Source organism: Hypanus sabinus, chromosome 1, assembly GCF_030144855.1.
Source record: "Hypanus sabinus isolate sHypSab1 chromosome 1, sHypSab1.hap1, whole genome shotgun sequence".
Taxonomy (NCBI): Eukaryota; Metazoa; Chordata; class Chondrichthyes; order Myliobatiformes; family Dasyatidae; genus Hypanus; species Hypanus sabinus.
The window spans coordinates 142,877,796-142,890,069 of NC_082706.1; the positions used below are offsets into that span (position 1 = coordinate 142,877,796).

At 42.1% G+C, this 12,274-nt stretch overlaps 1 protein-coding gene across 3 annotated transcripts in view; it reads right to left on the reverse strand.

Moving 5' to 3' along the window:
• Positions 1-958: 958 nt before the first annotated feature.
• Positions 959-12,274, reverse strand: part of impact (impact RWD domain protein) — a 47,385-nt gene continuing 36,069 nt past the window's right edge. For 2 of the 3 annotated variants that reach the window (XM_059977636.1, XM_059977627.1), the window contains exons 9-11: positions 11,155-11,245; positions 9,801-9,957; positions 959-1,065 (exon numbers count right to left, since the gene is read on the reverse strand). In XM_059977636.1, coding sequence (XP_059833619.1) covers positions 974-1,065; positions 9,801-9,957; positions 11,155-11,245 — 340 coding nt within the window. In that variant the 3' untranslated portion in view covers positions 959-973. Of the gene's footprint in view, positions 1,066-4,161; positions 5,598-9,800; positions 9,958-11,154; positions 11,246-12,274 lie in introns of those variants that run through there. The other variant, XM_059977642.1, reaches the window with a different exon arrangement.

Below are 12,274 nucleotides of genomic sequence, written 5' to 3' on the forward strand. Positions count from 1 at the left end.
CCGTAAGCTCCACGACCGCTGGACTAAGTGTGTACATGTAGGAGGGGACTATGTTGAAAGATAAATGTGCTAGGTTTTCTAAAATTGACTCCTTCTACCTTAGGCCACTGACTTATCAATCACCCTTTGTAGTCCCATTTGCCAGCATTTGGCCCTTGACCTTCTAAACCTTTCAAATCCATGTTTCTATCCAACTGTGTTTTATAAGTTGTTGTTACTGTAAGACCATAAGACATAGGAGCAGAATTAGGCCATTCAGCCCATTGAATCTGCTCCGCCATTCCATCATGGGTGATCCAGGATCCCAGCCAACACCATACACCTGCCTTCCCACCATATTCTTTGATGCCCTGACCAATCAGGAAACTATCAACTTCTGCCTTAAAAATACCCACAGACTTGGCCTTCACCGCAGTCTGTGGTAGAGCATTCTACAGATTCACTACTCTTTGGCTAAAAAAAATTATCCTTACCTCTGTTCTAAAAGGTTTCCACTCAATTTTGAGGCTGTGCTCTCTAGTTCTGAATACCCCCACCATAGGAAACATCCTCTCCACATCCACCCTATCTAGTCCTTTCAACATTCGGTAGGTTTCAATGAGATCCCCCCACATTCCTCATTGGACCCTCCTCAACCTCTTCCTCTGACAACTCATTCAAAGTTCAAAGTAAATTTATTATCAAAATACATATATGTTGCCATATACAACCTTGAGATTCATTTTCTTCCAAGCATGCTCAATAAATCTATAATAGAATAATAATCATAGTAGAATCAATGAAAGAGCATATCAACTTGTGCGTTCAACCAGCGTGCAAAAGACAACAAACTGTGCAAAAAGGAAAGAAATAATAATAATAAATAAATAAATAAGCAATAATTATCAAGAACATGAGACAAAGAGTCCTTGAAAGCTTAAGTCCATAAGTTGTGGGAACATTTTAATGATGAGTCAAGTGAAGTTGAATGAAATTATCCCCTCTGGTTTAAGTGGCTGATGGTTGAGGGGTAATAATGGTTCCTGAACCTGGCGGTGAGAGTCTTGAGGCTCCTGTAACTTCTTCCTGATGGCAGTAATGAGAAGAGAGGTTGACTTTAGTGGTGGGGGTCACTGATGATGGATGCTGCTTTTCCTCTGACTACGTTTCGTGTAGATGTGCTCAATAGTGGACAGGACTGTATCCATTTCTCTTTGTAGGATTTTCCATTCAAGTGCATTGGTGTTTCCATACCAGGCTTTGATGCAGCCAGCCAATATACCATGCATATATGTATTCTGCACATGTACTATCTTTTGTGTTAAAAAGGTACCCCTCAAGTTCCTATTAAATCTCTCACATTTCACCTTAAATGTTTGCCCTTTTGCTCTTGGTACCCCAACACTGAGAAAAAAATCTAGTGCATTCACCCTACGATTTTATACACCTCTGTAAGATCTCCTACGCTCTAAGGAATAAGGTCCTAGCCTGTCTAACCCCTCCCAATCCCTCAATCACTCAAATCCTAGCGGCATCTTTGTAAATCTTTTCTGCCCTCTTTCCAATTTAGTAACACCTTTCCATTAGCAGGGCAACCAAAAATAAAGTCGCTCCAAGTGCAACATGTCAGACATAGAAGTAGTAGCCTCTCACTCAAATAATGGTTTATTTTCTTTACCTCAGTGCTACTTTCCTTCATTGATCCCATAATCCTTGGGAGCTTTTATACCTAAAATTCCATTGATCTGCCCTGAATATACTGAGTGACTGAGCATCAATAACCTTACTGGATGTGAGGTTCTTACTGATGATCATTTTCTACTTACTCTCCTACTGAACCCTCGTTAACTTTTTTCTTTCTCTGCAGGCTGATGTTTATGCCAGTTTCCGTGGCGTGACGTGACTGAGAGTACAAGACTCACCCCCCCCAGATAGGATGCCAGTCTATCACGAGGTTAACCCCAGCATTTTGCTGTTACCCATTTTCATCTGGGTGGACTGGAGCAGTGTGTGGTTAAGTGCATTGCTCAAAGGACACAACACACTGCCTTGGCTGGGGCTCGAACTCATGACCTTCAGATCATTAGTCCAACGCCTTAACCACTTGGCCACGCACCACACAGACCTACACAGTATTTCCAGCATTTCCTGTTTTTTTGTTAAATTTCAAATTTCCAACACTTCAAATTGTTTTCTTTTCAACATGATCAGGGAAAATGACCGGGGGGGGGGGGGGAAGAACTGAAAATGCCCAGGGTCATCGGGGTCTTTTGAGTATGTTGGCAGCTTTCCCTATGCAGAGAGAAGTGGAGACAGAAGCCATGGAGGTGAGGCTAGCTTCCATGATGTGCTGAGCTCGTACACTACTCTCTGCAGTATTTTGTGGTCACGGGTAGCAACTGCCCAGCTGCCACAGTGGAAATCAAACTGCTATCTTTGGATCGATAATCTAACCCAGTGATATAACTAACCACTGTAGCACAAAACTTTATGAATTTAATTGTTGGTATCTAGTTATTTTCCACAATGTGGTGTCAGGTGCAGAAGTTAGGTCATGTATGGGGAAACTGGAAGGTCCGTCAGACTGTAAGCTAAAGTTTTTCAAGTTATAAACTTCCCTGTAGAAAGAGAAGTTTCTACAGAAAAAACCCCAAACCTCTGCTATTCTAAACACATCCCACTTATCAATATTGATCACTAGGGAGTAAAGCTCACACAGTCATCATACTTTAGACTTGAATGATGGGAACTCGTACACATATTGGTAAGACATGGTTAGAAAGTAAAACTTGGTCTACTCTTCATTATTTGAGCATAAGTCTTTTGATTCCTTTGGATTATGACTTCCACTATCAATATATTAATCTTAACACTTGGAAAATAGTGAAGATAGTGAACAGTAAGGGCTCTTAAATCTGGAAACCTTCTAGTAGAGTGGTTATATAAAGAAATCGGAACACATCTTCCTGAAGAATTAATAGACAAGCTGATGACAAGGCAGTGAGAAGGCAATGTGTGAGCTGTGAAGTGTGGAACGAACTGCCAGTGCAAGTGGTGCACACAGCTCAATTTCAAAGTTTAAGAGAAATTTGTATAGGTCCATGGCTGATTGGGATATGGTCCCAGTGCAAGTCAATGGGAGTAGGCTGTTTAAATGGCTTGGCATAGACTCAATGGGCTGAAGGGCTTGTCTCTGTGCTTTAGTTTCCTACAACTAAGTTCCAGAACCCATTCTGATTTTGTCATACAGAATATACAGCAGGAAACAGGCCATTTGGCCCAACTCATCCATGCCCACCCATATGTCCAAATTTTGCCCATATCCCTCTAAAGCTTTCTTATCCATGTAACATCCAAATGACTTGGAAATGTGGTGTGCTGGCATTAACTGTCCGTTTAACTTAAAGGAAGTTGGTGACAAATCAGTATTCACAATTTACCAATAGCTTAAACTGAAAATTCAGTCCTACACATTATAACTATGTAACAAAATGATGTACGTAGTTGCAAAACTAGAGCTAGATGAATGAAAATAACTGGATAATTCCACTGGCAAACTCAGCAACTGGTGCAGTAGGCTTCTTTCCTCAGCCATCAGATTTCTGAATGGACAATGAACCCATGAACACTTCCTAAGTACTTTTTTCTCCTGCCTTTTTGCACTTATTAATTTTTATATACACTTTTCATTGAAATTTATATTTTTTTATTAATATGTATTGCACAATTCACTGCTGCACAAAACACCAAATTTCACTAAATGTGTTGGTGATATTAAACCTGATTCTGATTCTAATTTTGAAGCAGGCAAGTGGAGTGGGCATTGTTGGAGCAGCCATTGTGTGTGTGGACCAGTTTTAGATCGGCTTTGATCATCAAGCTTGGGTGAAGTAATTATCTCATAAGTGCCTTCTTTTTTCTTCATTCCTGGTCTGTTAGGGTACAGTTAGTGCAGTGGGAATGGCTCAAGGAACTGTGTTGTGTTCTTTGTGCGAGATGTGGGAATTCTGGGAGACCTCAGTGACTGAGACCCATTTTATGCAGTTTATACGTGACTATTCTCCACTCTAGAAAAATGATCCTGTTATTGTTTTGGCTCCAAAACAGCACAGCCACCTCCAAGTTATTGTTTACCAACCCATTTGTTCATGTTGTTGTAAAGGAAGGAATTCATTGAACAAATTCAGATTAGAATCAATTTTAATGTTTTATTCAGAACATGAAGTTTAGAGTGAAAATATGCCAATTAATTACTAAATATTTGCTCTTCACCTCACATTTCCATTTAAAGCAGAGGAAAGTCATATCAGGTCAGTTCAATGGTTCAACACTGGAAATGAGCAATTTGTTTAAATCACGAGAACACTTGCTGCCTCATCCCAAGATTAAGAAGCCATTTGTAAAGTTAAGGTTTCACAAAAGGTGTAAAATGAAAACCCATCGTGAGCACAGTTCACCAAACTTCAGATCTTCCTGTATCGAACCCACAAATACAATGATCTCATTATACCATTGATCCTGGCCAAATACTGATCAAGCACGGATGACATGGTAGCACAAAGGCACAGCTCCAGCACCTAGGTTCAATGGTGAACCTAGAGACCTCGTTCGAAGTGCTAATGAAGCTCAGTGGGTGGAAAAGGACAGCTGATATTTTGAGACCCTTCATCAGGACCTCTCTCCACAGATGCTGCCTGACCTGCTGAGTGCTTCCAGCATTTGGAGAACCTTGCTTTCTATAATCCTACAGAATCATTTCAAAAGCAGGGGTGTATTCCATGCTGCCCCCTGTCAATAAACATTGCTTGACAGATTAGCTTGTAAGTTGCGGCCCATGGGAGTTTGTTTTTCCCAAACCAACTTATACATTCAAGACAATACAGTTTTGGACATGATGATACTTCACAGATTAAATTTTCTGGTCAGAGAACAGTTGGCAATAAGGCAGCACCGCATTTAGTCGATTGGAAATTGGACAGGAATGAGGTAAACCAGTTGTTATCTGGAAAAGTAGAGGAAGCCAGTTCAGGAGGGAATTGGAAATTCCTGAAAAGAAGCAAAGCTGTGGGAGAAAGAAAAGGGAAAGGGACAAACTGAGTAGAATCAAAGAGCTAGCACCTGCTTGAAGGCCTGAATGTCTACCCACTCTTCTTCACCGTGACATTCCAATAAGAATCGATATTGTTAATGGAACATGGCACGGAACTGAAAAATGCTGCTGAGACTCAAACCCTCTCCTTTCATGACCGATGCTTGTGGACTTGTGGATACTTGCTCTGGAAATTAAGGAGTTTTGATCTGAATCTTCTTGGTGGGGTGGGGGGGGGGGTCATCAACCAGTAGTGACCACTTGCTGACAGCAACAGGCAAAAAGAAATACAACTGGGTGCAGGCAAAGGATTTGGATTGAAGTCCTGGAGTACAACAGTATAAAGACAGCAAGTCGATTCAGCAACAATACTTTCTTGTATTTCATTTTGGTTTCAGTAGGGCAGTTCTGGACACTCTGATATCGTTCTTATCCATTAATTAGAAAATATCAATATTACTTCCTCCATTTATTTTCCTTTCTTGTTCTTTAGTTTTTTGTTCTTTATTGGCGTCTTTGACACTTCCCCCTACAAGATTAACACAAAATTTCATCAGTGTTATGACCTTAAGAGATAAACATATATTCATGCAGGGGTAGGCAGAACAGCAGTAGGTGAGGATAAAGGCAGGACGATGTAAAAGAACTTCGACAACTTCAGTAGGTGGGCAAAGCTATGGCAGATACAATTTAAATATCTGAAATTATTGTCATCTCCTGTGATCACAAGAGAAATCAATCAGAGTAATTTCAAACTGCCAAGAAGCTGGCAACTAATTGAAGAGATTTAGCAATCATCAGGAATCGTAGGATAAAAAGTAATTAAGAGGCCAACTTTGTTCTAAGATATGATAGAAGGTGAAAGCTGTGATTTAAGGGGCTGCAGAGTGGTGCAACACGTAGAACCACTGTCTCACTGCTCCATAAACCCAGGTTCAATCCTGACCTTTGGTGCTGTCTCCAGGTTCTCACTGTGACCATGTGAGTTTCCCCTGGGTGCTTCAGTTTTCTCAACATTCCAAATACTTGTGGGTTGTTGAGTTAATTGACCATTGCAAACCGTCCCTTGTGAAGGGAAGAATTGTGCAGCTGATGGCGGTGTAGGGAGAATAGAATGTGATTACTGTCGCATTAACCCCAGTGGGTGCTTGATGACCAGCATAGGCTAAGTGGGCCGAAGAGTGTGCTTTCATGCTGTATGATATCAGCTTACAAAGATTCTGAGAAGCAGCAGATAACCTGAGGACCAAGTGATGCCAACATTTCCAACAAGGTAATTTCATCTACAGTACCTAGCACCCCTAATGTGAAAAGGTGTATTAAAGAGTTTTACAGGAGCAATCACTGATGCCGAGCCAGATAAGGTTATGTTATATGGGGGTGAAGGGCAGAGTTGACAGAACTTTCAATCGTATTCTCCATTGCTTCCCACTATTATCAGCTGTCATCCCCCAACCCCATCCTCCTGACCTGAGGTACTCCTTGTACTCCTCCCATCCCACCAGTCTCAGAGTTCAACACGTAGAGCTTCAGCCTGCCTCACTGACCAGCAAGCCTGACCACTGGTTCAAGATTCTAGATTGCTTAATGTCATCTCCAGTGCACAAGTACAAAGGAGAATGAAATAATCGTTACTCCAGATCCAATGCAGCACAAAAAAAACAAAATAAAGACAATAATAAAAAAATGCAATATAAATACATAAGATCACTTGTATGCATAAATTGTGCATGAGAGAGGGGGCTGGGCGGGGCTTTGGGGTTCTAATGTTTTAACTGTCATTCTTTCTTTGTGGCACTTCTCTGTTTTCATGGACTTCAGAATGTATATTGCATACATTTCTCTGACATTAAATGTTCCTATTGAAACCGAATGAAATTGATTGTATGTCTTAAAGTGTTGCTGGGCACAGTAGTGATTCTGACAGGAAATAATTAAGTAGTAGCGGTGAGTGGGGTGTGGACGGGTGGAGGTGTTGATCAGTTTTACTGCTTGGTGAAAGTAACTGTTTTTGAGTCTGATGGTCCTGGTGTGGATGCTACACAGCCTTTTCCCTGATGTTATTGGCCTTTCTCCGACACCTTTCTGTACATACAGTACATCCTTGATGGCAGGTAGGCTGGTGCCGGTGATGCATTGGGCAGTTTTGATGACCCATTGCAGAGCCATCCTGTTCGCCACAGTGCAGTTTCATACAAAGCAGTGATGCAGCTCATCAGGATGCTCTCTGCTGTGCACATGGAAGAACACGAGTATAGATGTGCACAGTCCAGCTCTCTTCGGCCTTCACAGCAAGTAGAGGCATTGGTGAGCTTTCCTGATTGTGTAGGATGTGTTCTGGCACCATGAGAGGCTGTGAGAGACATGTTCTCCCAGGAGTCTGCAACTGCTATGCCACCGATGTAAAAAGGGTTACATCGGTGTTCTCCTGAAGTCAATAACCATCTCCTTTGTCTTATTGACATTAAGGAAGGGTTATATGTCTGGCACCAGACTCAAGCTCTTCCACCTCCTTTCAGTCAGCCCTCTCATCGTAGCTGGTGGCGAGCCCACCACTCAAGTTATCGGCAACTTGACAATGTGACTACTTGGGTGCTTGGCAGTGCAGACTGTGTGGAATTTGCAAGTCCTTTTGGTATCCCTAGGTGCTATAGCTTCAATCCACATGCTATAGGTTAATTGGCTGCTGTAAATCACCTCTACTGTGTGAGTGAGTGCCAGGAAAATTGGAGAAGCTGACAGGTATGCAGAATAGTACAAGTTTTATTTTACTTAAAGATACAGCATGGTAACAAGCTCTCTCAGCCTAATTGTCTCCTCTGCCCAATTATATCCATGTGACCAATTACCCATACACCTTTGGAATGTGGGAGGAAACTGGAAGGAGGGAGTTGATAGGAGACTGTAAGAGATCTCAAATATGCAAGAAATTTTCAGATACAACTTAGGAAATGGTTATTACACCATAATTTCCAGCACCTGTATCAAGTAGCAACACCTGACAATTCCATGGGCTTGGCAATAAAGGCAGAGGGTGGCGGTGGATGGGCACTTGTCCAACTGGAAGTCTATAACTGCGACCTCTGGCATTGATTGATTTGGATTCGAATAGAGTTGGTTTGATAACTAAGTTTGCAGATTATATTGGTGGAGTCACAGAGAGGAAAGAAGGTTGTTCAATAATACAGGGGGACACAAGGCAGCTGGAAAGCTGGGACATTTGGAGTAAATGGCACAACAACAGGAGTTCTGATATACAAATGGACCTTGGGGTGGAAGTCCTTAGGTCACTGAAAGAGGTACACAGGTAGACAGAGTAGTGAAGAAGGCATTTGGACTGCTTTGTTAAGGCCCTGAGTACCAGAGATGGATGTCATGTTGGAGTTGTATAAAACATTGGTAAGACACATTGCAGCTGTTGGACAGTATTATGTAGAGATCCAGTCACATTACAGAAAGGGTGTGGTACCAATAAAGAGAGTACAGAGGAGGTTCACAGGAATGGAGTGCTATAGTTCTGAGATTGGATAGGCTGGGTTTATTTTCATTGGAACACAGAAAGTTAAGGTGGGCTGAAGAGCCCATTCCTGTGCCGTACAACTCTATCTATGACAATTTCCACCAGCTCTAACTGGACATCGCCATTCAACACACCTTCACTTCTATTCCCCTCTTAGCAGTCCAAATGGACTGTGCACGCTGCAATTAACTCATGCATCTCCCCCTCCCACTGGCAGAGGTACAACTCCTGCTCCACCTTGTCCCTTCTCACCATCCAGGAACCCATGACAGCCCATTCAGTCTCAGGCTTCCTCTGCATCAGGATCACTGAATCAGGGGTCACAGCCTCAAAGTAAGGGACACCATTCAGAACAGAGAGAGGAAAAGATTTCCTCAAATCAAGGGTGGTGAGGTGTGGATGCTCAAGGTGCTTCATTTTCAGAAGACAAATCGGGGTAGGGCTTTTACAATGAAAATCCTGAACGTTCTGAAACACACCTGGGGCATGTCACAGGTAGGGTGGTTAGGAATGCTTGTGGCTCAGTGACATTCATCAGTCTGGGTGTTGAGTACAGAGGTTGAAACGTTATGTTGCAGGTGCAGAAGATGTTGCCGACGGTACATTTTGGAGTATTAAGTTCAGTTTTGGATGCCATATTAAAGGAAATACGTCATTAAACGGGAAAGAGTTCAAAAAAGATTTATGACAACGTTAACAGGACATGAGGGACAGAGTAATAGGGAGAGGTTGGGCAGGCTAGAACTTTACTGCTTGGAGCATAGGAGATTTAGGGGTGACGTTAGAGAGGTATAAAGTCATAAGGGCTAAAAATAAGCTAATACACACAGCCTTTTTCCTTGGGAAAGGGAATCAGAAACTATAAGACACAGTTTTAAGGTTAAGAGGGGAAAGATTTAAAAGGGACTTTCTTCACACAGAGGGCAATGGGTATAAGGAATAAGCTGCCACAGAAAATGGTTGAGGCAGGTACAATAACAACATTTAGACAGGTACATGGATAGGAACTGCTCAGAGGAATATGGGTCAAACACGGGCAGATGGGATTAGCTTCGTTGGGCATCTCAGTCACAAAGATTGGTCCATTCTGGAGACAAAGTGCCTACTTCCACACTGTGTTACTCCATGATTCTATGTTATTGAATGGAATAGCAGGCGCAAGGGGCTGAGTAGCCTATTCCTGTTTATATTGCTTAAATCACAATCACTTACTGAGCTGAAGTGCTGGTCTTACCCCAAGTTCGCTGTAACCCTCATCAATGAGTAGGTTTCTAGCACAATTGTTGATATGCTTGAAGCGGTCGGGTCCTAGCAAAATCCCCCCGTACCACCGGGAAACCACCACCAGCACATTGCGGACATCTAAAATCTGTTGAAGCAAGACAGCAGTGAAGAAGTACACTCCTTCAACCCTCACTGATAATGAGGGTTGGCAATGACAAACAAAAGCAATGTGAACTATATCAACATGCTAGAACGTTGGCAGCGAGGGATGACTTGGTATTAGTTTATTATTGTTACACATACCAAGATACAGTGAAAAGCTTTTGCTTTGCATGTCATCCAGACAGATCATTCCATACACAGCGACAAACATGTAGCAAAAAGGAAAGTACAGTATTACATTTACAGAGAAAGTGCACTGCAGGCAGATAATAATACATAACTATATGAGTTAGATTGAGAGATCTAGAGTTCATCTTTCAGTGTAAGAAAAGTCCATTCAAGAGTCTGATAACAGCACGATTGACACTGTCCTTGAGCCAGTGATACATGTTCTCAAGCTTTTGTATCTTTTGCCTAATGGGAGTGAGAAGGAAGAATGACCAGGCTGACAGAGGGGCTTTAATTATGCTGGTTGCTTTGCTGAGGCAGCGGGAAATGCAGATGGAGTCAATGGTTTGCGTGAAATGGGCTGTGTCCACAATTCTCTGCAGTTTCTTGCGGTCTTGGGTAGAGTGGCTGACACACAAGCTGAATGGAAGCATCCATTTAGGATTTTATAAAATATTGGGGGGCATAGGCAGGATAGATAGTCACCATCTATTTTCCACAAGTTAGGGGAGTGTCCCTGGAATTAGAAAAGTTTAAGATGAGAGGATAAAGATTTGAAGGGACAGGTTTTCCACACAGAGGCTGGTGGGCATATGGAGCGAGCTGCCAAAAGAAGTGGTAGAGGTGGGCAGAATTACCATGTTTAAATGGCATTTGGACTGGTACAAACTAAACATAATAAAACTATGTAAAGTATGTTACCAAATACTACCTTGAGATTCATTCTCTTGCAGGCATTTATATGAAATGAGAAATACGTTAGAATTTTACAAAAAAACTACATTGACCATTTCTCAGTCTGCCTATGTACAAATGACAAACTGTAGGTAAAAATAATACTGAGAACATGAGTTGGAAAAGTTTAGAACAATATATACCTAGTGCAAGAAAACGGGAATTGCATAGGGAGGCATCACGGCAGCATCGACAAGCAGGGCTGAGAGGGAAGGAATCTGTGCAGATGATTCAGCAAAAGGCTAGAACTATCAGATATCGTTCAGCTTACTGTTACCTGCATGAGATGTAGCAAACGGCCCCCAGCTGCAGTCTCGCCATCGTCCTCACAGTCCTGAAGGAATGTCCGTTTGTCTTCACAGTATATCCTAGAGAAATAATGTTGCTGCTGTACTCTTTTCCGTCACCAAACCAGAAGTGTAAACTTGGACACTGCTATCAGTAAGGTAGATAACTGGCAATACCAAACTCTGAGGATTGATTTAAAATGTTTTCTTTAACCCCAGCACTGTAGGAGAGATGCCCATCTTGTATCTAGAAATACTAGTGCAGGAGAAAACCACTGAGCCTTTGATCCAGCTTCTGCGCACTCAAGGTGATCTGGATAAATTCAATAATCAGGTTATACAGCATGCAAACAGGCCCTTCAGTCCAACAGGTCCATGCCAACCAAGGTGCCATCAAAGCTGATCCCATTTGTCTATGGTTGGTCCATATGCCACCTATCCATATACTTGTCTGAGTAGCTTATAAATGGTGTCAATGTACCTGCCTCAACCACTTCTCCTGGCAGCTCATTCCATTTACGGAATAGCTTCTAGGTGAAAATGTTGCCCCTTGGGTTCCGATTAAATCTTTCCCCTCTCACCTTAATCTGTGCTTTCTAATACTTGATTCCTCAACCATGGAAAAAAGACCCATCTATGACCATCATGATGTTATACACATCTATAAGATGATCCCTCGTTTTCCTACACTCCACAGAATATATTTCTAGCCTGCTCCACCTTTCTCCGTAGCTCAGCACTGAAGTCTCCTGTTCTTCCCATATCCCTGAACCCCTCTAGCTTCAAGGACAATACCCAATTCCTTCTTGAAAATATTTAAATGATTTGACTTCTATTGAAGGAAATTGCTTTTATTTAGCAGCTTTAACATTGAAAAAAATCCCAAGTGATTTTTATTGATGCTGTGACGACAACCAATGCACTTATATGCCTTACATTTAAGCTTGGTTGCAGTTGAGCTTGTTGGTGAGGTTGGGCATTAGACACAGCTATCCAAGATGACATGGACAGTGGGCATGTGAGTCCCTTTCTCTTCAAACCACCCTCTCACCTTGTCCTGGATGCACATCAGCAATGCTGCTCTGTCCAAAGTCTGAAATTCCCAACCCA